Source organism: Haliotis asinina, chromosome 13, assembly GCF_037392515.1.
Source record: "Haliotis asinina isolate JCU_RB_2024 chromosome 13, JCU_Hal_asi_v2, whole genome shotgun sequence".
Lineage (NCBI taxonomy): Eukaryota > Metazoa > Mollusca > Gastropoda > Lepetellida > Haliotidae > Haliotis > Haliotis asinina.
Window position 1 is genome coordinate 3,200,737 of NC_090292.1, and position 25,219 is coordinate 3,225,955.

Consider the following 25,219-nt stretch of genomic DNA (forward strand, 5'->3'; position numbering starts at 1 on the left):
CAGAATGTGGTTAAATGTAACACCTAGTATATCTGGGATTACATTTTCTTAGTAAAGAACAAATGCAGTCTAGTATTTTTGTTTGGTTGCCGAAGTCGGGGTGGCTTAGCAGGGCTAGGCGGTTGACTTTGTGTGCTGGCGATTAGGTGCCTGACTCTGAGGGTGGGGGGTCGAATCCCGGATGGGACTCAACCCAACTAAACTACAAGAATCTGTACTTTACTGACAAACTTAGGTGCCAAACAGAATATATGTTACAACTACAGTCGTTGTCGAAACGTCACTGACCTAAACGTTTTACAGAGGCACAGTAGATGGAAGGTCCACAGGACCCATATTCCTACTAAATGGACTTTCATCAAATATTCATCTCAGCAACCATCAGATATGAATACGTAAATATTTTGCCAGGAGTGTGTTACGACGAACGACGCAAACATAAATGGGTAAGCAGACGTGTATGGATATAATTTATGGGAAGCAAATATTTATAGAACTTTTAAAACACGTCTTCGTTAATGGGTAACAGATCGTGGCGATGTTTGCTGGAGGTGGCCCCTCAGAGGAGTTGTGGGTATGCACAAACAAGGGTACGGATGTTAATGGATGTATATGCTTCACTGAGTAAAACGGAATACCTTAAATACATGCAGACATTTATCCTTTCACGTGTCTCTAAGACATGTCCTGTATGTCTTCATAAGATGAATATCATTTAACAGTTTTTGAACAGATTGAAACTACGGTTGAATCTGTCAAATCCGGGATCTTAACTTGCTATAAGAAAATTCGGCTTGTCTGCGGTAATATACAGTTACTCATCAAGGCAGCCTCTACACTACAAACACTGACTCATCCGGACTTCTGTATAATACGGCCACACGAATAGTTCCCAAGCCAGTCTGTAATACACAGAGTCTACTGTATTATGAATCGCACCTTTTAACTGTATGAAGTATTTCTTATGCATTATTTCTATTGCCCTGTAACGTCAAAAATGGTGTCAGCATTCCCCATGTGATAACTGCAAATCATGTATTACCCTAGCCTTACCCATCACCATGTACGACTTACAGACTGTGTCACTGGTGCCAGCCTCAGGTATTGAAGGGCAGGTCACATATTGTAGGACATGTCACATATTGCAGGACATGTCACGTATTTTAGTCTATCGTCGGTTGCGCCTTTTGTCCTCAGAAGGAGATTTACACCCAGTGAATAGAATGCCCCGTGAGTACTGGCGATTTTAGAACATGAAAACGTGTTAATCCTCCACTTGGTTGCCATGGCTACACCTTTGACTGGTGTCATATTTCTTTTAAGGAAAGCGTGCGGATTATTGTTATAGCGCTTGATCAATGCGCACCGGCGTTACGGTCAAGGTATCATAAGCGCTAACATAACTTGGCTGATCATGCAGTCGGTGTTGGACAGCTGTTGACATTGTTCAAAACTTCGTATCAAAATTTTCTCGCAGCCACTGAAGTCAAATGTGCTGTGTACCAGATTTGCATCCCTTAGTCCCTCACCTCCTTGTCTTTTGCCTAATTAACTTATATTCACTAACTGTCATTGTACTCCCAGTCATCTCATCGATGTTGTCACAGCCCATCAGGCTCTTGCTGCTTATCTATTAACCTTCTCCATTCTTTCTTTATTTCACCTTTGTTATTGTTTCTCCATATTAATATGTACACGTACCTAGTGTATTCACTAGTGTACCCCATCATTCCCCCATATGCTTGGAAACGGTATAATTAGCTGTACCGAAACATCACTACTCAGTAAACTGAAGATAATCACTTGTGAAGGTCAGGGGTAGAATAGGCCTTGAGCAACCCAGGCTTTCCATAAAGGCAACTTTGCTTGTCGTAAGAGGCGACTAACGGGCCCGGGTGGTCAGGCTCGCTGACTTAACTGACACATGTCACCGGTTCTCATTTGCGCAGATCGATGCTCATGCTTTTAATCACTGGATTGTCTGGTCCACACTCGATTATTTACAGACCGCCGCCATATGCCTTGAATATTGCTGAGTGCGGCGTAAAACTAAACTCACTCACTCACTTGACGACTAAACGTCGACATATGTCAACAGAGCCTTTGAAAAAATTGTTGAGCGAATTGAAAATTTAATTTATAACATAAACTATGAAAAGTAGATAACAGTTCTTCAAACCTCACGGTGGTAAAGTTCAGCTTGGTTTTAAGTCATTTTGTCTTAAACTGCAGGTGGAAGGAAATGTAAAACATTTTCGAAACATCATTGACAATACTTGACGTCACATTTCAGGTGTTGTTTCACCACATAATCTGTGTACACAAACACCAAGCACTAACTGAACTCAAACTGGTGATCATCACACCAAACGCTTTCTGAAATAATACATGGTATTTTCACCGACAGATTTCATTTCTGTAAACTGAAGTAATTACGGAAAAAGTGAAGCATTTGGGGGAAAATAACTGAAGTAATTAGAGAAAAGTGAAGTAACAGAGGAACATGCATATAACAATATAATTGCAAAACAATCGTCAGCTTTCCAAATTTATCCAATGTGCAAAAACTTTTAATATTTCCATGCTTGGAAATGTGGTATTTCAGTTTCAAATTCGCCAACAGTGAAGAGTTTAGAAACTGTTTAACAAATATAATAAACCACGAAGCATAGAAACAATAGACGTATCCCAGTCATTGCCATACATGCTTGGATAAAGCGGAACCTCAATATTGTGAATACTGTGATAATGTGAATAAGTCGTCGAGTGTATCGAGTGTAAAGATCAAAAGAGCCCTGACGGTGAAGTAGAAGTGTTCCCTTTAACTATTAGTTAAACTGAAAACCAAGAAGCATGCTTCATAAAAATGATTCTAGCCAAACAATTACCAACTCAAGACTGATACAATTATATACTTGAGGTTCAAAACAAACCCGCGCTACCTGTCTGCGTTACTTGTTTTCATTACCTGTCTCCATTACCTGTCCGGAATACATGATCATCGAATAACAGTGTGGTGGCCGGACATTAAATCATTTAGGTACATTTAGATAAAGTTAAGTAAAGAGTAAACTCACTTTGGTCACTCCAAACTTCTGAAATTCCCTTTCCAATGCTGTAATCCTTTGATTGTAAGAGCCGTAGTAACACTCACCTTCAACGGCATGAGAACTAAGTCAGTAATCCTGCTCAACTGAGTATCTCTACATCACACACTGAGACACACCTTCCGAGCCACACCCGTATGTAGGATATGAACAATCCGTATTCCGCATCACGGGGAAGCTAACTTTGTATTTACTTAAAACGAACGAGGAGAATAGCACCCTGTCTGCTGGGTAGATATCGCGTGTACTGCGAGTTGACAATGGCATAATGTGACTCACTTTCCTTGGTAGGATCTGCAAGTCAGATGACTAAACCTGTTTCCTGATACTCGCTAGGTTTGTTGTATGGGGACGGAGTCTTTCTTATGTTGTTGTGCCACACAATGCCGTACTTAAACAATCTGCAGAGTACGGATGGGTAGAGTTTGAAGAATTCCCCATGTTCGATTCCCACATGGATACAATCACATGTCTGATATCCCCCGTCATGAAATTGCTGGAATATTGTTAAAAACGGCATAAAACTTCACTCACTCACTCACTCACGTTGCTGAAAGTTGCGGAATGTTTACGGTAATGGTGTCTGAACCAGACAGCAACGGTGATTGATGCCACACGATCACCGTTGCTGTAAGATGTTTCATAATCAACCATGAGCATCGAACCTATTAGATAGTTCATTGTATATTGTAAAAATAATGAGCATATACTGTAAGAAAAAGTTCCAGAACATACCGTTCTTTCATATTGTAGTTGATCTGTCTTTGACAAGTAATAAGAACTGGATGTTCCGTAACTATTTCTGTGCAGTATATGTCTTTACTGAATTATGGAATGCATGTTTAAAATATGTAATGATAACATAATTATTCATCTTTAAAAGAGCAATTATGCATTTTCTATGAATAACATAGTGGACACATAGCAGAATGTGTTCATATACTGCAAGGATATGAAATATCCACTTAAAAAAAACAATGCAATAATATTTATATTTATGAGATATTATAGTATCATGATATATCTGTTCACAAAAGACTATGCTGTTTGCAGTATCTCTTCGGTAATGTTCTATATAGTACTATTTTCATATATTATTTACATATATTATATGATTATAAATTATCACTACCGAATAATGTTTGCGATATACTTTACGTTTATACATGTTTATAATGTACGTGTGGGCTATTGAAATATAACGAATGCCCGTGAAACCCAGATAGAGCAATACCAAGAATCAGTGCTTGACCAATACGGTAACCAAGGGCCGCGATTGTTAACTTGGACTTACAATGGAATGGGTACATTGTGTGAAGTCCATTTCTTGTGCTCCCGCTGTGACGTTGCTAGAATATTAAGGAAGGCGACGTAAAATCTAATTTAAAGAATAAGTCAGTGTAATCTACTCATTCAGTGTAATCTACTCATTCAATGCTATCTACTCATTCAGTGTAATCTACTCATTCAGTGTAATCTACTCATTCAGTGTAATCTACTCATTCAATGTAATCTACTCATTCAGTGTAATCTACTCATTCGATGTAATCTACTCATTCGATGTAATCTACTCATTCAGTGTAATCTACTCATTCAGTGTAATCTACTCATTCAATGCAATCTACTCATTCAGTGTAATCTACTCATTCAGTGTAATCTACTCATTCAGTGTAATCTACTCATTCAGTGTAATCTAATCATTCAATGTGATCTACTCATTCAATGCAATCTACTCATTCAGTGTAATCTACTCATTCAATGTTATCTACTCATTCAGTGTAATCTACTCATTCAGTGCAATCTGCTCATTCAGTGTAATCTACTCATTCAATGTAATCTACTCATTCAGTGTAATCTACTCATTCAATGTAATCTACTCATTCAGTGTAATCTACTCATTCGATGTAATCTACTCATTCAGTGTAATCTACTCATTCAATGTAATCTACTCATTCAGTGTAATCTACTCATTCAGTGTAATCTACTCATTCAGTGTAATCTACTAATTCAATGTAATCTACTCATTCAGTGTAATCTACTCATTCAGTGTAATCTACTCATTCAATGTAATCTACTCATTCAGTGTAATCTACTCATTCAGTGTAATCTACTCATTCAGTGCAATCTACTCATTCAATGTAATCTACTCATTCAGTGTAATCTACTCATTCAGTGTAATCTACTCATTCGATGTAATCTACTCATTACATTCAATGTAATCTACTCATTCAATGTAATCTACTCATTCAATGTTATCTACTCATTCAGTGAAATCTACTCATTCAATGCAATCTACTCATTCAATGTAATCTACTCATTGAATCTGATCTACTCATTCAGTGTAATCTACTCATTCAATGTGATCTAATCATTTAGTGTAATCTACTCATTCAATGTAATCTACTCATTCAGTGTAATCTACTCATTCAATGTAATCTACTCATTCATTGTAATCTACTCACTCAGTGTAATCTACTCATTCAGTGTAATCTACTCATTCAATGTAATCTACTCATTCAATGTTATCTACTCATTCAGTGTAATCTACTCATTCAATGCAATCTACTCATTCAATGTAATCTACTCATTGAATCTGATCTACTCATTCAGTGTAATCTACTCATTCAATGTGATCTAATCATTTAGTGTAATCTACTCATTCAATGTGATCTACTCATTCGATGTAATCTACTCATTCAGTGTAATCTACTCATTCAGTGTAATCTACTCATTCGATGTAATCTACTCATTCAGTGTAATCTACTCATTACATTCAATGTAATCTACTCATTCAATGTAATCTACTCATTCAATGTTATCTACTCATTCTGTGCAATCTACTCATTCAATGTAATCTACTCATTCAGTGTAATCTAATCATTCAATGTAATCCACTCACTCAGTGTAATCTACTCATTCAGTGTAATCAACTCATTACATTCAATGTAATCTACTCATTCAGTGTAATCTACTCATTCGATGTAATCTACTCATTCAGGGTAATCTATTCATTCAATGTAATCTACTCATTCAGTGTAATCTACTCATTCAGTGTAATATTCTCATTCGATGTAATCTACTCATTCAGTGTAATCTACTCATTCAGTGTAATCTACTCATTCAATGTAATGTACTCATTCAGTGTAATCTACTCATTCTGTGTAATCAACTCATTCAGTGTAATATTCTCATTCGATGTAATCTACTCATTCTGTGCAATCTACTCATTCAATGTAATCTACTCATTCAGTGTAATCTACTCATTCAGTGTAATATTCTCATTCGATGTAATCTACTCATTCAGTGTAATCTACTCATTCAGTGTAATCTACTCATTCAATGTAATGTACTCATTCAGTGTAATCTACTCATTCTGTGCAATCTACTCATTCAATGTAATCTACTCATTCAGTGTAATCTACTCATTCGATGTAATCTACTCATTCAGGGTAATCTATTCATTCAATGTAATCTACTCATTCAGTGTAATCTACTCATTCAGTGTAATCTACTCATTCAGTGTAATCAACTCATTCAATGTAATGTACTCATTCAGTGTAATCTACTCATTCGATGTAATCTACTCATTCAGGGTAATCTATTCATTCAATGTAATCTACTCATTCAATGTAATCTACTCATTCAGTGTAATGTACTCATTCAATGTAATCTACTCATTCAATGTAATGTACTCATTCAATGTAATCTACTCATTCGATGTAATGTACTCATTCAATGTAATCTACTCATTCGATGTAATGTACTAGCCGTGACCTTGACCTTTCTGAAGTGGCCATGGATATGTAACACTGCAATGACAGCTATCACCTAATAAAATTTGGACATGTTTCCTGGTACAAGAAATGTCATGTTTGGGATTTCACTTTCTTAGTAAGTAGAAAGTCTAGTACGTTTTAGGTTGAGTCCCATGCGGGGTTCGAATCTGCACCCTCAGAGTCAGGCACCTAATCACTAGCACACAAATTCAGCCGCCTAACCGGCTCAGCCACCGCGACCTCCACAAAAATGGAAGTCGGACAACTGATAGTCTAGACTGCGTACTTTGTGTACTCCTCTCATAAGTGTAAATTGTCATGGCTACCACGGCCGAAAGCTATGAGTTCGTGTGACGGCGATTAGGTGCCTGACTCTGAGTGTTCAGGTTCGAATCCCAGATGGGACTCAACCAAACAAGTACTACAATTTGTACTTTACTAAGAAAGTGAAATCCCAAATATGACATATGTTGCATTTGACCACTTTCTAAACGGCACTGTGTAATCATGTTTTCTGGTAGTTACACATGCCGAGTAGTAACCTAACTGGACATTTATTGACTTGTTGTACGCCTCTGTAGCATTACAGAGCTACAGAAGATTCCAGGCTACAGAAGATGGGACATTGTGTTGCATAACTGGTTTCCCATCATATTTCCATTCATAGAGACTTGTCTTTGTCTTTGTCTTCATGGACACAAAGTTACTATTAATGTTGGGGTCATCAACCTTTCAAAGTTTGCATATCCCCGTCAGATCATCAACTGTCATCACAGAAGCTATCAAAGGGCCCATTCATCATGTGTGGGAAGGGCAGATAACTCTTTGCCTTCAGGCGGAATAATATCACCAAGTTGCGTGATACGGAGAAGCTCCTCCCTAATATCCGTCACAGTGACGTCATTATGATTGACACTCAAAACGACTCACAACTTGTCTTTTTATGCATAATGTGTCGCAGCCGCCCTCTTCGTTCATTTGACATGTTTAAATGTTTTTAATGTACACGTGTGCTTAAATCTTGACATTTGGTACACGAAACATGCATGTATTAATTAATAACGAGGTTGTACCTTTATACTGTCATCTATCTCACAGCATATATTTACGTTGTCTAAAGTCGATGCCCACATACGCCTCATGTTGTTAGGAAATGGCGTTTTCTTCATTCTGCAATGAGTCGGATACTTCCTTCTTGCTGTTAAATTGTGAGTGAGTATTGTTTTTGCCGCTTCTAACTATATGGCCGCAATACCACTGCGCGGACCTCCGACTTTGTGCCAATGTAGGGATTTAAACACAGGCCTTTAGCGTTCTGAACGAACGCTTTAACCACAAGGCTACCCCAAGACATGAACATGGCGTTTCGAAATTCCTCGTTAATTGTCACACACACACACACACACACACACACACACACACACACACACACACACACACACACACACACACACACACACACACACAATGATGTGACTATGCCCTACTTCAGGCCACATGGCCCAGCATGCCACCGTGGGTCTACATGACACAGTGACCGTAACACGGCCACACTGTCGTGTTCCTTGGCCAAGTCCCAGTTGTCCAGTGTGATGTTCATGTTCAGCAGAGAAACCAACCCCACAACCCCACAACCCCACAACCCCATTCCACAGGTAATGTTGCAGTTCTCTATGCAAAAGTGCAGAACGTACACTCGCCCTAAGGTGGAGTGTAGTATACAGGGACGCATCTATCTCAAAGTGATGTTTCAGTGTTTTGTGAATGACCGTACACCAATTCCACAGGTAATGTTTCAGTGATCTGTGGAGGACCGTACACCATTCCACAGGTAATGTTTCAGTGTTTTGTTGAGACCGTACACCAATTCCACAGGTAATGTTTCAGTGTTTTGTGGAGTACCGTACACCAATTCCACAGGTAATGTTTCAGTGTTTTGTTGAGACCGTACACCAATTCCACAGGTAATGTTTCAGTGTTTTGTGGAGTACCGTACACCAATTCCACAGGTAATGTTTCAGTGTTTTGTTGAGACCGTACACCAATTCCACAGGTAATGTTTCAGTGTTTTGTGGAGTACCGTACACCAATTCCACAGGTAATGTTTCAGTGTTCTGTGGAGGACCGTACACCAGTTCCACAGGTATACTTTCATTGTTCTGTGGAGGAGCGTGCACCGACACTAAACAGGTTGTGACCTTCACAACGTAAACGTCAATATCGTCAGTGATGTATGTACACTGTCAGTCATCGTCCACTGGTATGTACATTGTTTGGCTGGTAATGAGAAATACGGATCTAATGACACAAACAATCGCTTTTTGACGCAGTCTTTTTTATCGGCGTCGTGATCAATCAAACACGACAATTCGACATACGACGTTCAGTGTGTGTGTGTGATCAAGAAGTGCCCATCAAAGTTTGACAATGATAAAGTTTTGTCTAGCAGAGGAGAGAAAGAATCAGGATTAGATAGCTTAGTTCCAGCTCGACAGCCTGAACCCGGAGACTAATACTCTGTTCAGCGCTGACAAACAGTTATAAGTAATAACGCCTATTGGTGAAAAGTCAGAATTACGCCAAACAGGATGGCTGGCTTTGCAAGGTGATCTACAGCAAACGTGGCAAGAAGTCTGAAAAATCAAATCTGTTGTACATATCTGATTGTGTCCACGCCAATTCGGAACCTTTCAGTGTTTGTGTTCAGGATTGCTGTGTTGGTGAAGAGTTTTCGCATACTGTCTACCCGGACGGTTCGTGTGATGTAATTACACCTGGACTTCCTGTAGTGAAAAGGTTTCACATTTCCATGGACTTTCATGGAAAGTTCACACATATCAACAAAACCTCAAAATATTTAAAAATAAACAGCCCACTCTGTGCATGGAGCATCTAGTATACAGAAAGGATTTGATCTCGTAAAAGCATATTGTAGTCATACACTGTGTAAACAACAGTTTCTTGTACTCATACATAACACTACTGTGTAAAGGATTTCTCTACAGTGGATCGACCTCAGCATTCAGCTCTTTTCACAGCAGTAGAGACACGTGTGGGTCCATTCAGTGAAAAGAAGCGGAACTGTCATATTCACAAAAGGCGTTGTCTCCAATACGCCCAGAATGTGCAAACAAGGTGTATTAGTGATCGTCAGTTTCGATTTGTTCCTTGTGAAGGAGTTTGATTCAAGCCCTTCTGTGTAAATACTTGCGGTCCGGGGGTCAGATATATTCCCTTACATAATCTCGATCATTACCAACACAGCGTAAACATCATAATTTGTTGTCATTATTATTTATGTTTACTTAAAATATTTTCTTCCTAGCGTATACCCTCAACAGTCGCTGTTACTAATATACACACAGTTGCATTTTGTGCAGTAAAACGATTCTGGCTTTAACATAACAGGAGAGAAGTGGTTACCAGGTAGTATATCGATACATGTAATGTGTTTGTAAACTATAGTGTAATGAAAACGTACGCACATGAAGAACTGACTTACTCGCACATGAAAGAATTTTAGATTAAAATTTTAGGCATGTTTCATGTCCTATAAAAGTATCAAGCTCTGAAATTATTACATAAAACATAGATGAGGTGTGAGAACTTTTACCTTCATGAAAATTTGACTGCATAATATTATTGTCACACACATGTTGAAATTTGACACGGACCGCAGTATCAAAGGGCAGAATGTCAGCTAATTTTCCCAAACTGTGACAAATATTTTAAGGATGAGTCTGATCGCGCTTCATGAAGAGGTGTGAGGAATTCCTGCAGTCTACAAGAAGACACGTGTTTGTGTGTAAAAGTGACAGTTTATTGTGGGAAGGTTGGGTTTTACTGTTTTGACATAGACACGGGGAATACGCGATGCTGCCACTTAGAGATACGTCACCACCAGGACCTTATACCTCGTTCTGAAGACAATGATGGAGTTATCATTACACACCAAGGTAAGTCTGAAAACAGCTGATGACACATATCATATTATTGATATTTGTTGTATTTAATTGGACAGCCTTAATTTTTTTTAGAATTAATGATGCATAAATCAATCCCAACTCATATCTGAACTGATAAATATCTGAATTCAACTTTACCAAATATTGTTCCGTTCAGAAGTGAGTTGAGATTAGGATATTGTATAGAAAATGTGTCAACTCTACTAAAGTCTGTAAAGCTTATTTTATTATTTATTTTAGACACACTTGTGGTCATGTGCATGGTGAATGAATGGTTTGTCTTGTTGCGTAAAAATATACACGTGTAAACCATTATATATGTTTTAGATCTCCTGACATGTCAGTTCCTTCGCTGCTGAGTCATGTCTGTAATATGGGTTGAGGAAGAAATATTTAATTACAAATAAAATAGATATCTTATAATATGACTTAACACAAACGCCACCTAAAACGAACCATAAACAGGCGTATAATATTATATATCCGGTAGATAATATGGAATATACCACGAGTTAATAAACGTTGACTTACAAAACATTGGTGGCGACATTTTATTAAGCACATACAAAACAACAGTTATGTGATCGCTATTAGGTATTACGCCATGGGCTAAACTGACTTTAGAAATCAGAGGAAATTGAAAGAAGACCTGTACTGAGTGCTAAGGTGTAAATCTCATCTCGCTCTTGACAAATTCGGGGCTTGATTTAAACACGCAGACCAAAATCCACTTCAGTTTGGTTTTGTAGAAATTATGAATTTGCGAATATTAACAACTGAAACAAAAGATGACAGTTCAGTTGTATTTTCACATACAGACAGACATGACTTATGCACAGCAATTTCACTGGTAGGCATGCCTTGTAATGCCGATAAATAGAAGCGACAAAACCTTATAAACATATAATAACTCAGTATTAGATGGAGAGCAGATTGTAAAATTCCGGCTACGTTGTGAACATGTATTTCTTTGTTTGTGTAACGCCTCCCAACCCATCCCCCACCCCTCTCGGAGTAACGACTGTAAATAATGGCGTCTGGATCAAACACACCTGTGATTGACCAGTGGTCAACGATCTTTAAATCTAACCATAAAGATAAAATTATCAAATCAACAATATAGGCCAGATACCTTCCTTCCATACATTCTTCTCCACTGGTATTGATTCTCTATAGAATGTATGTTTATAAATATGCATATAGAATTAAATACTATTATTATATATGCAGAATTTCATTACATGGCGGTTTATGATGTATATCATTGTATTGTTACATGTAGTGTGTATATTACAATTGAACATTTTAATTACATATGAATACCTGCACCTCGCATCAGGCTCGAAATGGATGATGATGATGATGATGATGATGATGATGATGATGATGATGATGATGATGATGATGATGATGATGATGATGATGATGATGATGATGACGACGACGATACCTAACAATTGTTTTCCATTTGTTCCTTTACTTTGAAACAGTCACCATGTAAATTTAAGACCATGTCACCTCTGGCAGAAATTCTGCCAAACTGTCTAACACCAAGACAGGCAAATGAAAATGATGCTTTATGATATTAATGTCAAATGCATGAATTTAGCCTGTGACAAAGAGGAACACTGATGACAGGGTTGACATAGATGGCGGGTCACGGGAGAAGATTCTGTGACCATAATTCGATACTTTAGGCCCTCATCTGTATACACGTAACAATAACAATAACAACAGCAACAATGATAACATGCGATCCACCCTACACATGAATGTACCCGCAAGCTTATGCGAAAAAGGTTTGATCATTTGACATTACTTTGCAAGTGTTTGTGATAGATGGAGGCACCTTCCATCAACAGTAAAAAATAGTGATTGATAAACACGTGTTTGTAATGGAGTCGTACCGTGGGAACATTCCACAGAACAGATTGTGTATGATTATGGGAGAGACCTGCCCCCTCGATTAAACTACACTCTGCTATGTTCTCACAAGATGGTTTGCACACTATATTTTCATGGGTTTTGGAACACTTGGTGTCATTCATAAACACAAGAATAAAATTCAGTCTATGTATGCATACATGGTTACAAAGAACATTGGTGGGAAACCAATGAAAATGAGGGAAACCACATCAAACCTTATGCAAATTAATTGCAAGAGGACCATGCATCAAATTACGGAAACACCTGTACAAATATTGTGCATGTGAACAGCTACGATTAGGTGTAACGTTTTGATAAGAATTCGCCGTTTTTCAGTGCGTTTCACCATTTATTGGAAGCATGACAGTAACCTATTCAACGTTACGAATCTGTGTTATAATAATCTCAGATGATCATGCACAAACAGTTTTTAAACAACATGGATTATTTTGTAAAATCGAGGTTACGACAGTCGACTGATGTGAGTCGCTACATTTACACCTGTGAGTCTAATCGTTTGACGGCATTATCTCAGCATGCATACATAGATGTTTGGATAACCAAGGACTGAAGCAAGAGACAAAAATAAGGCAGGGATCGGCAAACATGTCATCCTTGATGACAGTCGACACTGTACATTCACATTTTCAGAGAAAAATACCCATCTCCCATATTTCACATACTTCTTAAATTTGTAATTCGTTGAGGTATCATTAGCAAAAATGACTCAACTGAAAATGTATTTAAGATTTTGTCAAGATATGTATATAGAGTAGTGTTACTGGGAAGGGCCTTTATAATCAACCAAAAACATACAACAATCTCACATACGAAAATGAATTTAATGTCAGGAATAACGACTATGAAAGTCACCAGAGACGAGAATGGCCACATTCAACAGTTTCAATGGTTTCAGTGGATTTCATTTTACGGTCATTTTTTGTGAAGCATTTTATACGCTTGTGAAAATAAGAGTAACAATGAGTTGAAAACTTGCTATCCACACAGTGATAAAAAAAGTCTGTTTCTCATGTCTTTATTTTCTTTATCAACAATATGGATGCATTTTACATACCTGTTTATGGAACAAACTAAGGAAAACAATATTCTAAACATTTCGTGGTAAAGTCTGAAGGAGTCTGTGTTTGTATGGCAAACGCAAGCAATTGTGAAACATTGAAATGTTTATGAAACATTGATGTCCAGTTTCCTCCCCTGTTGTTTTGATGATGAATGGAATTTATGGAGGAAGCAATGTGCGTAACCTAAGCACACATCATGAGTCGGGATATGTAAGTTAAGCACCTGTGTCTGGAGCTGTCTGCCTCATACATCACTGTATTGGTACTCCTAAGGGTGGTTATTGTCCCGTTATGACAAAGTCATGATTTTCCTCATTCGCCCCGAGGCCAGACATATTGTGCCACACCTTATTTGTCAATAACCAAGGAACTATGTTGTGTCAACTTTGACCTCATGTGTCTCTCACGTGGACCTTCATGAATGATCCGATATTTGACACCTCCCCTAGTAGCCAAGCTGCTGACAGTTACACAATGACGCTGGCAAGTCAATGATATTAATTACGATTATGTTTGTTACCATGATCATAATTCGATAACTGTTGCAACCACGATGATTGGTATCGTGATAATATTGTTAATCATGCCAGCGATCAAAGTTGAGAGGTTGTCACATGCACATGCACACGCACACGCTCATACGACCCTCCCCCGAAAACGGGTTGACACAAGACCCTCACCCCTCCAAAACATCATGTCGTTGTATGACAAAAAAAGTTGTTTGTCTCAGTTTTACTCGTTCATGAGTTACCGTTCTGTCATCCTGACTCTAATTTATCTGTAAATAATTAACAAATAAAGTTCTTGCTGTCGTTGTTGTTGTTGTTGTTGTTGTTTCCAATATGGAAAATGATTGCAATTTTTTATCTATAGGGTGAAATAGATGTTCCAAATAAGGTGTTCACCAGTCACAGGACAATCGACTTAACACATTGCAGAGAGACAAATGGTTCAGAATTAGATTATATTATTATACATAGGCATTCAACGTCCATTTCTTGAAGTTCCAAATTCATGGATACAGGTGAAATTAGATGTGAAATATAGGATAGAGAATGTAAATAAAACCCTTCTACTAAAATGAGATGGTTTTGAAAATAATGAATTTATTCAATATTGAAAGGGAATACTATTATCAGCAATTGTTAATTCAAAAATATTCCCGTTGCTGTGTAACTGGGTTGGTTTGAAATGAAGTCGGAAAAGGTATACAATTATGAGCATTATTGACTTCAATCGAGCACGTGAACAGGATTACCCACATCTCGTGAACTAATATTTCGACACGAACTTCCTGCCTAAGTAGTTCTCAACTCCCATCTGTAACAATAAGGAAAAGAAGACAGATTTACTGTGCAAATAATCTTGCAACAGCGAGATGATGTGTCAAAACGTCATTGTAAATTTCAATTTATGATTACGTAATCAATCAACCATGATGTGTTGACACGGCTGTGATCGCGCACCTGTCTGAACAATGAACGTGTAATAAAAAACCACCGCAGGAAATACTTAGCATAACTGAAAAATTAAACAAAGTTTGAAAACTAGATACCCAGGTGATACATGGAAAAGTCAGACTTGGGACTAACGTCAAGGATTCTCCGGGACACGCTTGTGCAAACTCTTGATATTGTGATTCAAGCAACAAAGAAATGATTGATTTATACGTCCCACCGTCCCCAACACGATTTTTCATCCAACCTCGAGGTGACGTAAAGGTGATAAAAATGACTGAGTGAGTATGGTTTTACGCCGTTAGTGGCAGTATCACCACAGGGGCACGAGAAATAGGGCTCACACAGTGTACCCGGGGAACGCGAGTCTTCGGATACAAATTAGAATTACATCTGAATTAGAATTAGATACTGACAAAATTCATAACATTCCATGCATGACTTTATCCTGAGGTAGGTGTGTGAGTGAGTATAGCTGTAAGCCCCTTTGAACAAAAGCATGAGCCACTAGGTCACTACATCGTTCCTTTAACGAAAATTAGTGAACGTCCACTGACAAATAAATGAAAACAGTCAATACTAATGATGAATGGTACCTGTAAGTAAACAACTGTTCAAAGCGATATCTGTATTGGTCTTATTGAGGGACAGTGGGCACCAAACACGGATTTTCTGATTGAGCGAACGCTTTAACCACTAGGCTACCCCGACGCCCTGATACAAATGGAAAAATGTGTAAAGAGATAGGGTTAGGGAAAATATCTTTGTTTTCAAGAGAGTTGAGCCAGGAAACAGTGAGTCATTATTTTCAAGCTAGGTGTTGCTATTCAGGGTTAACTGTTTCAGGAATGCAGGTCAAAGAATAAGACTGGCGGGGCTGGATGTACTGAAATTCTAATCTGTGTGTGTGTGTAAAACTTCAGAATATATTGTAATACTATAGTTCTCACTGATATCCGATTGATCGCGAAACACACATCATGCACGTGTACAGAGTGAGTTTGTGAGTTTAGTTTTGCGCCGCAAGCAGCAATATACCAGCTATATATACATGGCGGCGGTCTGTAAATCCAGTGATTGACAGCTTGAGTGGCAATCAAAATAACTGCAATACAATAAGATTGGTCAGCCAAGCGAGTCAGATCGCCCTATCTCGGCTCGTAGACAGAGACCCTCCGATATGAGCACTACTGTGGTCTATTTCGTCTGCGTTTCTCATCTCAAACATTCCCTCTCGTTTATAGTCTCACCGTAGTAATATTTCGTTTTCTCCATTTTCTTTGTTTCAGCGGTGACATTTAGAGCGTTCCTACTCATTCACACAAAACAAGGCAGACCTTTATTCGTCTGTACTGATCTACATCATGAGTTGATTCAAAGTACATGTGTAATACATATTAATCTTAATTTTAACATGCATTAAAATCAGTTACAAAATGTGTGTAAAGCATTTTCGATATCTGTTTTTATCAAAATTTCAAACGTCCTCTTTCTGGACGGTTTTGGGTACAACCTGGTTTGGTACACATGCTATTTAGACGTAGAAAAAGGTTAAGCACCATCTAAAAATATAGGTTGTCAGAGAGGAAACTCAACAATCATAGTTTTGTTTAGTTCAATTCAGTTTAAAAACAAAACCATTATTGAAATTACGTTTTACTTCAAAAAAGGATGTGTGCGTTTTGGGGGAACAGGCATTTTGATTTCTTCTGTTACCTTCTTTTGAAATGTGAAAATCAGAAATGACTGTCGTATGGTCAAATGATCATCATTTTCAACAAGTGAAACCTAGGTTTAATAGCCGTGTTTAAACAGGATATAGTAATAATTATTTTGATTTATAAAGCAGTACCACCATATCTTATATTTCCTTTAATTGTAAATTTTAATACAAATATCATATGCCTAAATGAGTTTTAGGATGAAACTTCTCTAAAACTGGATTAGTCTACCCAACCATTTTAGCCTATCATCACCATAGCGTTGTATCGTCGTTTTGAAATAGACGTACCCTTACTTTTTATTCCGGGTAGATATTATATTCGGCGAGAGACATCTTTAGTTCACTGACTCTTACTGAGTCAATATCTGTAACGATAGTAGCAACAGTAACAGACAAAGAATTTGGAAAATTGCTGGCATAGAAATTAAAACAAATATATACTCAGATATATCTTGTGAATATGGAAAGAGGTTTGTCGCTTCTATATCTATGAGGGAGAATGTACACCCTTGTTTGACTGGGTATGTTTATTACGGGGTTACTATATGTGGTTAGGAAAGTACTTTCGCTGGGTCTCCGTGACTATTTTCAGTTTAGGAACGTGTTCATACATTTTCTTACTTTAGGATTAATATTTTCGTACGACGGAAGGTTTTCTTTTTATAGATTAGACAATTTTATGGAGTACACTTTTGTTTTGCTTCGTTTTGTCTTTGAGCAAAATTCACCAATAGTTCGCCTATGTCACGGTGCCCTGCCAATGAATCAATATTCTGAATATTCTGAAAAAAGATAACCCTGTGATTGACATTATGAGCATCTGTCTACGATGATACGATGGCACATGTTCATCTAAGTGATCGAATCTGACCATCTCTTAATTATCTCAAACGTAACCAATGTTTTGTTTCAGAATTCTAACTTGTACCTTCACAAGTACAGTAGGTGTGTTCACTAGCAGGCTGTTTCGAATTATCAGAATGTGAGTTAGTGCAGGTGCGTGTCGATGAATGGTGCTGAGAGGGTAATTGCATAGATTTGATGTTCGTATTACGCTGATAACATGGGCTGCGGAGTCGGGTTCGAATCCCATCTTTCGAGCAGTGTGAAGCACTTTTGGTAATGTTACTGCTGTACTACTGTAGAAGGTTGGCAAGTTCATGCTAACAGCAATATGGGAGCTCTCTCACTTTCAATACGTAAAACTGTTCACATATCCATTACTATATCGCTAATAAAAGTGAAGGTTCAAGCAACAGCTAACAAAACAAAATAATAAGCAAACAAATGACTAAATACAGACATGCTACACACAAAAACTTAAACAATTTTCACAGTATCCTGCGTGGCTACAGTAGACAATGATATACACGGATTAGTTCAATTCAAAAGAATGATTCTGAGAATACATGTATTTTTTATAACTAAATCAAGTCGAGAAATGTGTGATGGTTGCATGGAAAAACTTAACTTCCACCGTGACGAATAACAATCATAAAACCTCCCCTCCTGAGAAAGTTGAGAAAGCAGGTGCTTGTTGAGAAGAGTCGACCTATTGGAATGGAGCATGCATACTGATCTCAAAATACCCTGTCCGCTTATATAGGAGCAGGCATATCCCCTTGGCCGGGGTCACGCCCCTTGCTAAACAAACCACTGGCATACTATATACATAATATCTCTGGTATTCAGATCAACATTACCGTAATGTATTCAAATGGTTCTTTATCGTATGTTCGTGAGATGATGTAAATGCACTCGGTCAAACTGTCCTGAATTCTCTGGATAGCATTGTATTCATAGCGTCATCTAGATGTTTCACTAAATCTTTGCTGAAGACATCATCCTATCTCTGACACACAGACATGACATGCAGCCGTTTTATCCGATTATCGTTGAGCTGTCTTGAACACAAGCAACACCCACGACGTTGTCAAAACAAGGGCAAGTGTTTGATTTGCAATTTATAAATAGATCAGTAAATATGACAACAGCCTTAGTAATGTCTAGTTTTAGCATAAGGTGACATATACATATAAACACATATAATCGAATCTCAAGTTGTCAGTCACTAGATTGTCTGGTCCAGACTCGATTCGCTCCCGACGGCGTCCTACAGCTAAAACACTGTTGAATGCGTGTTCAATAAAGACATAATCATCAAATAGTCAATATTGTACAGCCCAGTCTGTTCTGTATTTCTAATGGATGTGGAAAGAATATTGTTTTGTCCATCTATTTTATCTACATCAAACCGTTTTTCTACCTAACATGCTAGCAACTTTAGTCCACAGAGATATGTAAAAGTGAAAAGTGGTTGCACATTTTGGTGTTCCATTCTACAAATAGCTCTGAGTGACTTGTTCAATGACACTAACACACTCACAAAGAATATAAATCCTTAACTCATACCACAAAAAATTATTCTATGATCCTATCCAGACAGATGATCTACAATTATCTGTATATTATTATTCTAAAACATAAATATATTAGTTTTTTTTTTCAATCTCTTATGCGCAAGTCACATGTGTAGGCTTGAAATAATACATCTGAAGAATAATTCTTCCTGAATTTATGTTGAAGAATGCGGTGGATATACACTTGTACACACATGTGCAGAAACACACTGACATGGTAGTTCACACAGTTCTGTAAATGTCTCGTCATCCAACAAGATGTTTGAAATAGTAAATCATGGTAAAATGCATGCATGAAAAATGTTTCCTTGATTTTCTCTGGATTTGCTGTTATATTGGCGCGTAATTAAGTATAAAACACTTCAGCTTGTTTTTTATTTTTCAATTTGTATATCGCTTCAAGGCAGAAAACAAACAAGACTGGCACAATGTAAACGTGCAAAATAAAGACAAATCTTTCCCGTTAAGTTTTTACTCGTGTAAATAGCTTGTGTCGGAGGTACTTGACCAGTCTCCTCGTTTGTTTTCAAATCGCATATTCACCGGGCTCAATTTCATTTATAATAGTGTATAGTTGTCAAAAAGATTGTTTCCACTTCTTCTTTAATGAAATAATCTGATGTATTATAATCACATTCTAGGAAAAGACACCCAAACATTTATTTATCGACATAATGAGTGTCTAGTAGTATAGCATTGGGGTATATCAGATTGTATTTGATTATTATACATTTCATTCAGGTAATTACATTACATTACATTACTCATTTCGTTCTGTCCATACCATTACCCGATGATTACAATATTAGTAGATTATTGTTGTTTTACTTTGCATCAGTTATTGCATTATATCACACCCGTGAAGGTCTACCCGGGATAGAACAGGCCTTCAGCAACTCATGCTTGCCATAAAAGGCGACTATGCTTGTCGTAAGGGGCGAGCGACTAATGGGGGTCGGGTGGTATGGTTCACTGACTTGGTTGACACATGTCATCGTTTCCCAATTGCGCAGATCGATGCTCAAGTTGTTGGTCACTGGATTGCCTGGTCCAAACTCGATTATTTACAGACCGCCGCCATATAGCTGGAATATTGTTGAGTGCGGCGTAACACTAAGCTCACTCACTCAATACATTATATCACTATGAATGAATTACTACCCACACGCCGTTAATAATTGCACTACAGGCCCGAGGCTTTCCGCATGAAATGATAATTTGACTCATGACAACATACTTTGCATTTTTACGTTACATTATTACATTACTCATTGCAATATCACATTACATTTTTCTTTGCATTATTGCATTACATTAAATCATTCATTTCGCTATTCATTGTAGCATTACATTACATTACTGATTACATTACAGACACATTCCACTGCATTATTATATCCCACTATTATCACCTTCTAGTGACGGGACACCCTAGGAAGATTCATTTATCTAGATATGTACGGTATGTTGATCCTTCATTGGAAAGTAATACAGACATCAGTTTTCGGGGCAGCCACGTCACAATAGCCATTGCGGAAAACGGGCGTGATATGTGTACACATGTACAATGATCTCCTCGTCCGGCCAAGACACATTGACATCGTTATTCACAGAAGCACGTCCATGTCAGATGACTGTCATGACCAAACCCTTAGTCAGGTGGATCTACCCGGAACAGTGTTGTATATGTCAATGCAGAATCATGCTCCTGAAGCAGGAGAGTGTAATCTATGCCTCGCAATGGAGGGTACATTTAGTCATTGCTTCATGTGTCTACTATTTGAATAGCTAAAGTATTAGAAAAAGATATGAATCCTCACTTTATGAGCAAGGAAGAGTATTTGGTGAAGTTACCTTTGAACTATGTTACCTGTACATCATTAACCCCCACCCTACCCCCAATGTGACGTAGTGCAATGTGTTGTACTGCATTGTATTGCAATGTAATTTATTGACAGTAATGTGCTATGATGTAATAAACTTGAATATTTGAATATACTTCAATCGTGATATATATGCTGTAATGTCAGGAAATGTAACATAATTAAACTATATTCACTGAATATAAGCTTGTTTTATAGTCATGTGGATCTTGGTCTTTCTGTAGACAAGCCTTGCAAGTATCACAGTGTATCCTGGTTTGTGTCACCGAGAATAAATACCAGTCTGCCGATACGGCTGTTAGCAAAACAGAGTCACTGTCACTATTTGGTGACAAAACTGAGTTTAGTTCATATCGGTTTACGATATTAGAGGAAAACGAACATTATTGTGGTAGTGAGTGCACGTATACATCCTTTTATTGTTAAAAGAAGAAGCGAACTCGACTGTGCAAGTTTTGGAGATCGTTTGTGTTGAGTACATCTTTTAACGCGGATCACGGTACTTAAACCTTTCCTAGACTTATGAATGCGGAACGTTTTATATCCATTCCGACATATAACCAGTACTCTGTTACCGATAACTAATTATATGTCAAATGGATAGTCTAAAGAAGACGCGAACAGTGTCGACAGTGATGCTATGAATGTTGATACAGTGAGGTAGTTATACAAATATTTTCAATACATGTGTTGACCACTGGCCCTTCTTATCCGAGACACTCTTTGTCGCAAACTTAAATGTGCACTTACCACAGTATGTACTTTATAGTAGTGCATGTGAACTTATTATTCAGACATTTTCAGTCCTTGTTTGAGTTGCACGATTGTGACTTGGATTCAACAGGGGTGTTTACCTTGTAAGAATAGTTTCCCGACAACTAATAGGAAGATTTCAGTTTTAAGACGACCAGGCAATCCACTGATCAACAGCATGACCGTCCACTTGGGTGACGTGTGAACCAAATCAGTGAGCCTGACCACCAGCTCCTGTCAGTCGCCTCTTCCGACAAGCATGGGTCGCTGAAGATCAGTTCTAACCTAGATCTTCACGGGTGTAGACAAATATGGGTTGCTGAAGATCAAGTCTAACTTGGACATTCACGGGTTAATAGTAGGAAGTGGCGACGGTCAGGCGCAGGTCATGTTACACCTGTTGTTATCACTGTTTGATAGTGATTGAATGCCACATGCCCTGATAGTCGGAATTAATACAATCGAATCTGGTGAGAGTGCTTGTGAATGTTGCAAGGCTTTTGTTGCTTTCATTGTCAGTACAGCCCAACAGTGTGGCTTGTTACTCCATCACTGGATTGCCTGGTCCAGACTCAATAATTCACATACATTATGAAATAACAAATAATACTTATAAGTGGGTCTCCCTCGATTGTTGTATCCTTCATGTTATTTTTTGTCTTACGTGACCCATAAACCCTGAACATAATACAAACAAATTTATGAACACGCTTATGAGACAAATACAACGAGACTTAATTGTGTATGTAAAAGTTAGGAATATAGACTTGATGCCAACAAGAATATGACATCGTTGTACAAATAAACCAGGTCGTCTGTGGATTTTTTCCCATATCACATTTAATGTCTAATGATTGTATTACAACTGGCTTTCCTTCTATATTACGTGTAAGTGTGTGACTTTGTTCAGATGAAGGGATTAGACTTATGTTCCTCACGACCCCCGTCCCCCTCTCGGGGTTTAGCTGCTCTTACAGACCGTTGTTGCCTGAAGTGCACGGAGAACGCGGACAGACATTGCCACTAGCGTTAATCCACATTAGACATTTACAGCACACAAGTCCTGACTGTCAATCATGTCTGTTTCGGGTTAAAGACTGGAGATTCACCACCCATGCCTGGAGCACCGCATAAACATGCCTAAGTCCCTCCCGAGACGGCGGAGCTGTAACCCTGGCAATACTCATTATGGCTCCTGAGTCGGTGGAGCAGTAATTCTGGCAATAATCAACATGGCTCCTGAGTTGGCGGAACTGTAATTCTGGCAATAATCAATATGGCTCCTGAGTTGGCGGAACTGTAACTCTTAGAGCCAACATGGCTCCTGAGTCGGTGGAGCAGTAATTCTAGCAATAATCAACATGGCTCCTGAGTTGGCGGAACTGTAATTCTGGCAATAATCAACATGGCTCCTGTGTTGGCGGAACTGTAATTCTGGCAATAATCAACATGGTTCCCAAATCGCCGGAACTGTAACTCTTAGAGCCAACATGGCTTCTGAGACGGCGGAGCTGTAACCCTGGCTATACCTAACATGGTTTTTGATTTGGCGGAAAATTTGCGCTCACCATGGCTCCTGAATCGGTCGAGCTATAATTCTGGCAATACTCAACATGACTTTTGAGTCATGATGTCCTCACCATGTTTTCAGCGTGTCCTCATGATCTCATCATGTCCTCATCATGATTTCAGCATGTAGTCACCATGTTTTCAGCATGTCCTCATGATCTCATCATGTCCTCACCATGTTTTCAGCATGTCCTCATGATCTCATCATGTCCTCATCATGTCTTCAACATGTCATCATGTTATCACCATCTCCTCATCATGATTTCACCATGTCCTCACCATGTTTTCACCATGTCCTCATGTTCCCATCATGTCCTCACCATGTCCTAATCTAGTCCTCGAATGCAATCATGTTTTCAGCATGCCCCCATCTTTTACATGTCCTTATCATGTCCTAATCATGTTTTCAACATGTTCTTTTCTTGTCCGCGCTATCTCCTCGTCATGTCCCCATGTCCTCATGTCCTCAAGTCTCCGTCTTGCTCCTCCAGGTGAGGGCGACCTACCCCAGCCTTCCCCGACACATGTTGTGTGACATCCATAGCCTGACATATGTTGTGTGACATACATAGCCTGACAGATGTTGTATGGACGGCAGTTATGGCGTCTTATTGTCTTTCATTTGCATTCCAGATGATGTATACGCTGGCAGTCCTGGCCCTCATTGTGTTACCTGTACAAGGTAAGTTCACAGCACCTCAAGGTACATATACTACAACATGATAGGAAGACTACACGTAGTAAAAATCGGGAGTCGGGCACTGAGTGTTATAATAAGCTCCTGTTTGGGGAAATATATTTCTACTTCACCATTTCTGGGGCAATTTCTTCTCTGCTTCACCTTTAACTTTGAAATTTGAACGAAGGAAACGTGTGATAAATAAAAATGAAACTTAAAAAATGATTTTGACTTTCTGTAGATCGTGTTTGTTTTCGAAAGAATTTAATCGGACATCAGTAATGTCTGTCTCGTCTCTGTCTCGTCTCTGTCTCGTCTCTGTCTTGTCTCTGTCTTGTCTCTGTCTTGTCTCTGCCTTGTCTCTGTCTCGTCTCTGTCTCGTCTGTCTTGCCTCTGTCTTGCCTCTGTCTTGCCTCTGTCTTGTCTCTGTCTTGTCTCTGTCTTGTTTCTGTCTTGTCTCTGTCTTGCCTCTGTCTTGTCTCTGTCTCGTCTCTGTCTCGTCTCTGTCTCGTCTCTGTCTCGTCTCTGTCTTGTCTCTGTCTCTTCTCTGTCTTGTTTCTGTCTTGTTTCTGTCTTGTCTCTATCTTGTCTCTGTCTTGTCTTTGTCTTCTCTCTGTCTTGTCTCTGTCTTGTCCCGGTTCCTAGTGTGCACCGGATGCCAAACCTCCACAGGCAACCCTACAAAGGAATATATTGTGCTTGATGCAGCAAATCGGACACCATACCCTTCGGCTATAAGATTACTCATATCACTTGTATGGACTGTTTATGTTCACTGGAAGTATTTAACAAGTTGAATTAATTCCATGTTTATTATCAAAGCCACAATGACTCTGTTTCCAGCTTTACAGGTTTTAGAAGGAATTGATCAACTCCAAA

At 38.5% G+C, this 25,219-nt stretch overlaps 1 protein-coding gene across 3 annotated transcripts in view; it reads left to right on the plus strand.

Annotated features, from left to right (window-relative positions):
* Positions 1-8,009: 8,009 nt before the first annotated feature.
* Positions 8,010-25,219, plus strand: part of LOC137259228 (mucin-2-like) — a 31,534-nt gene continuing 14,324 nt past the window's right edge. Inside the window, exons 1-2 of one of the 3 annotated variants that reach the window (XM_067796851.1) lie at positions 8,010-8,091; positions 24,295-24,343. In XM_067796851.1, the coding sequence (XP_067652952.1) occupies positions 24,295-24,343 (49 nt within the window). In that variant the 5' untranslated portion in view covers positions 8,010-8,091. Of the gene's footprint in view, positions 8,096-10,749; positions 10,840-24,294; positions 24,344-25,219 lie in introns of those variants that run through there. The other 2 variants (XM_067796852.1, XM_067796850.1) reach the window with 2 other exon arrangements.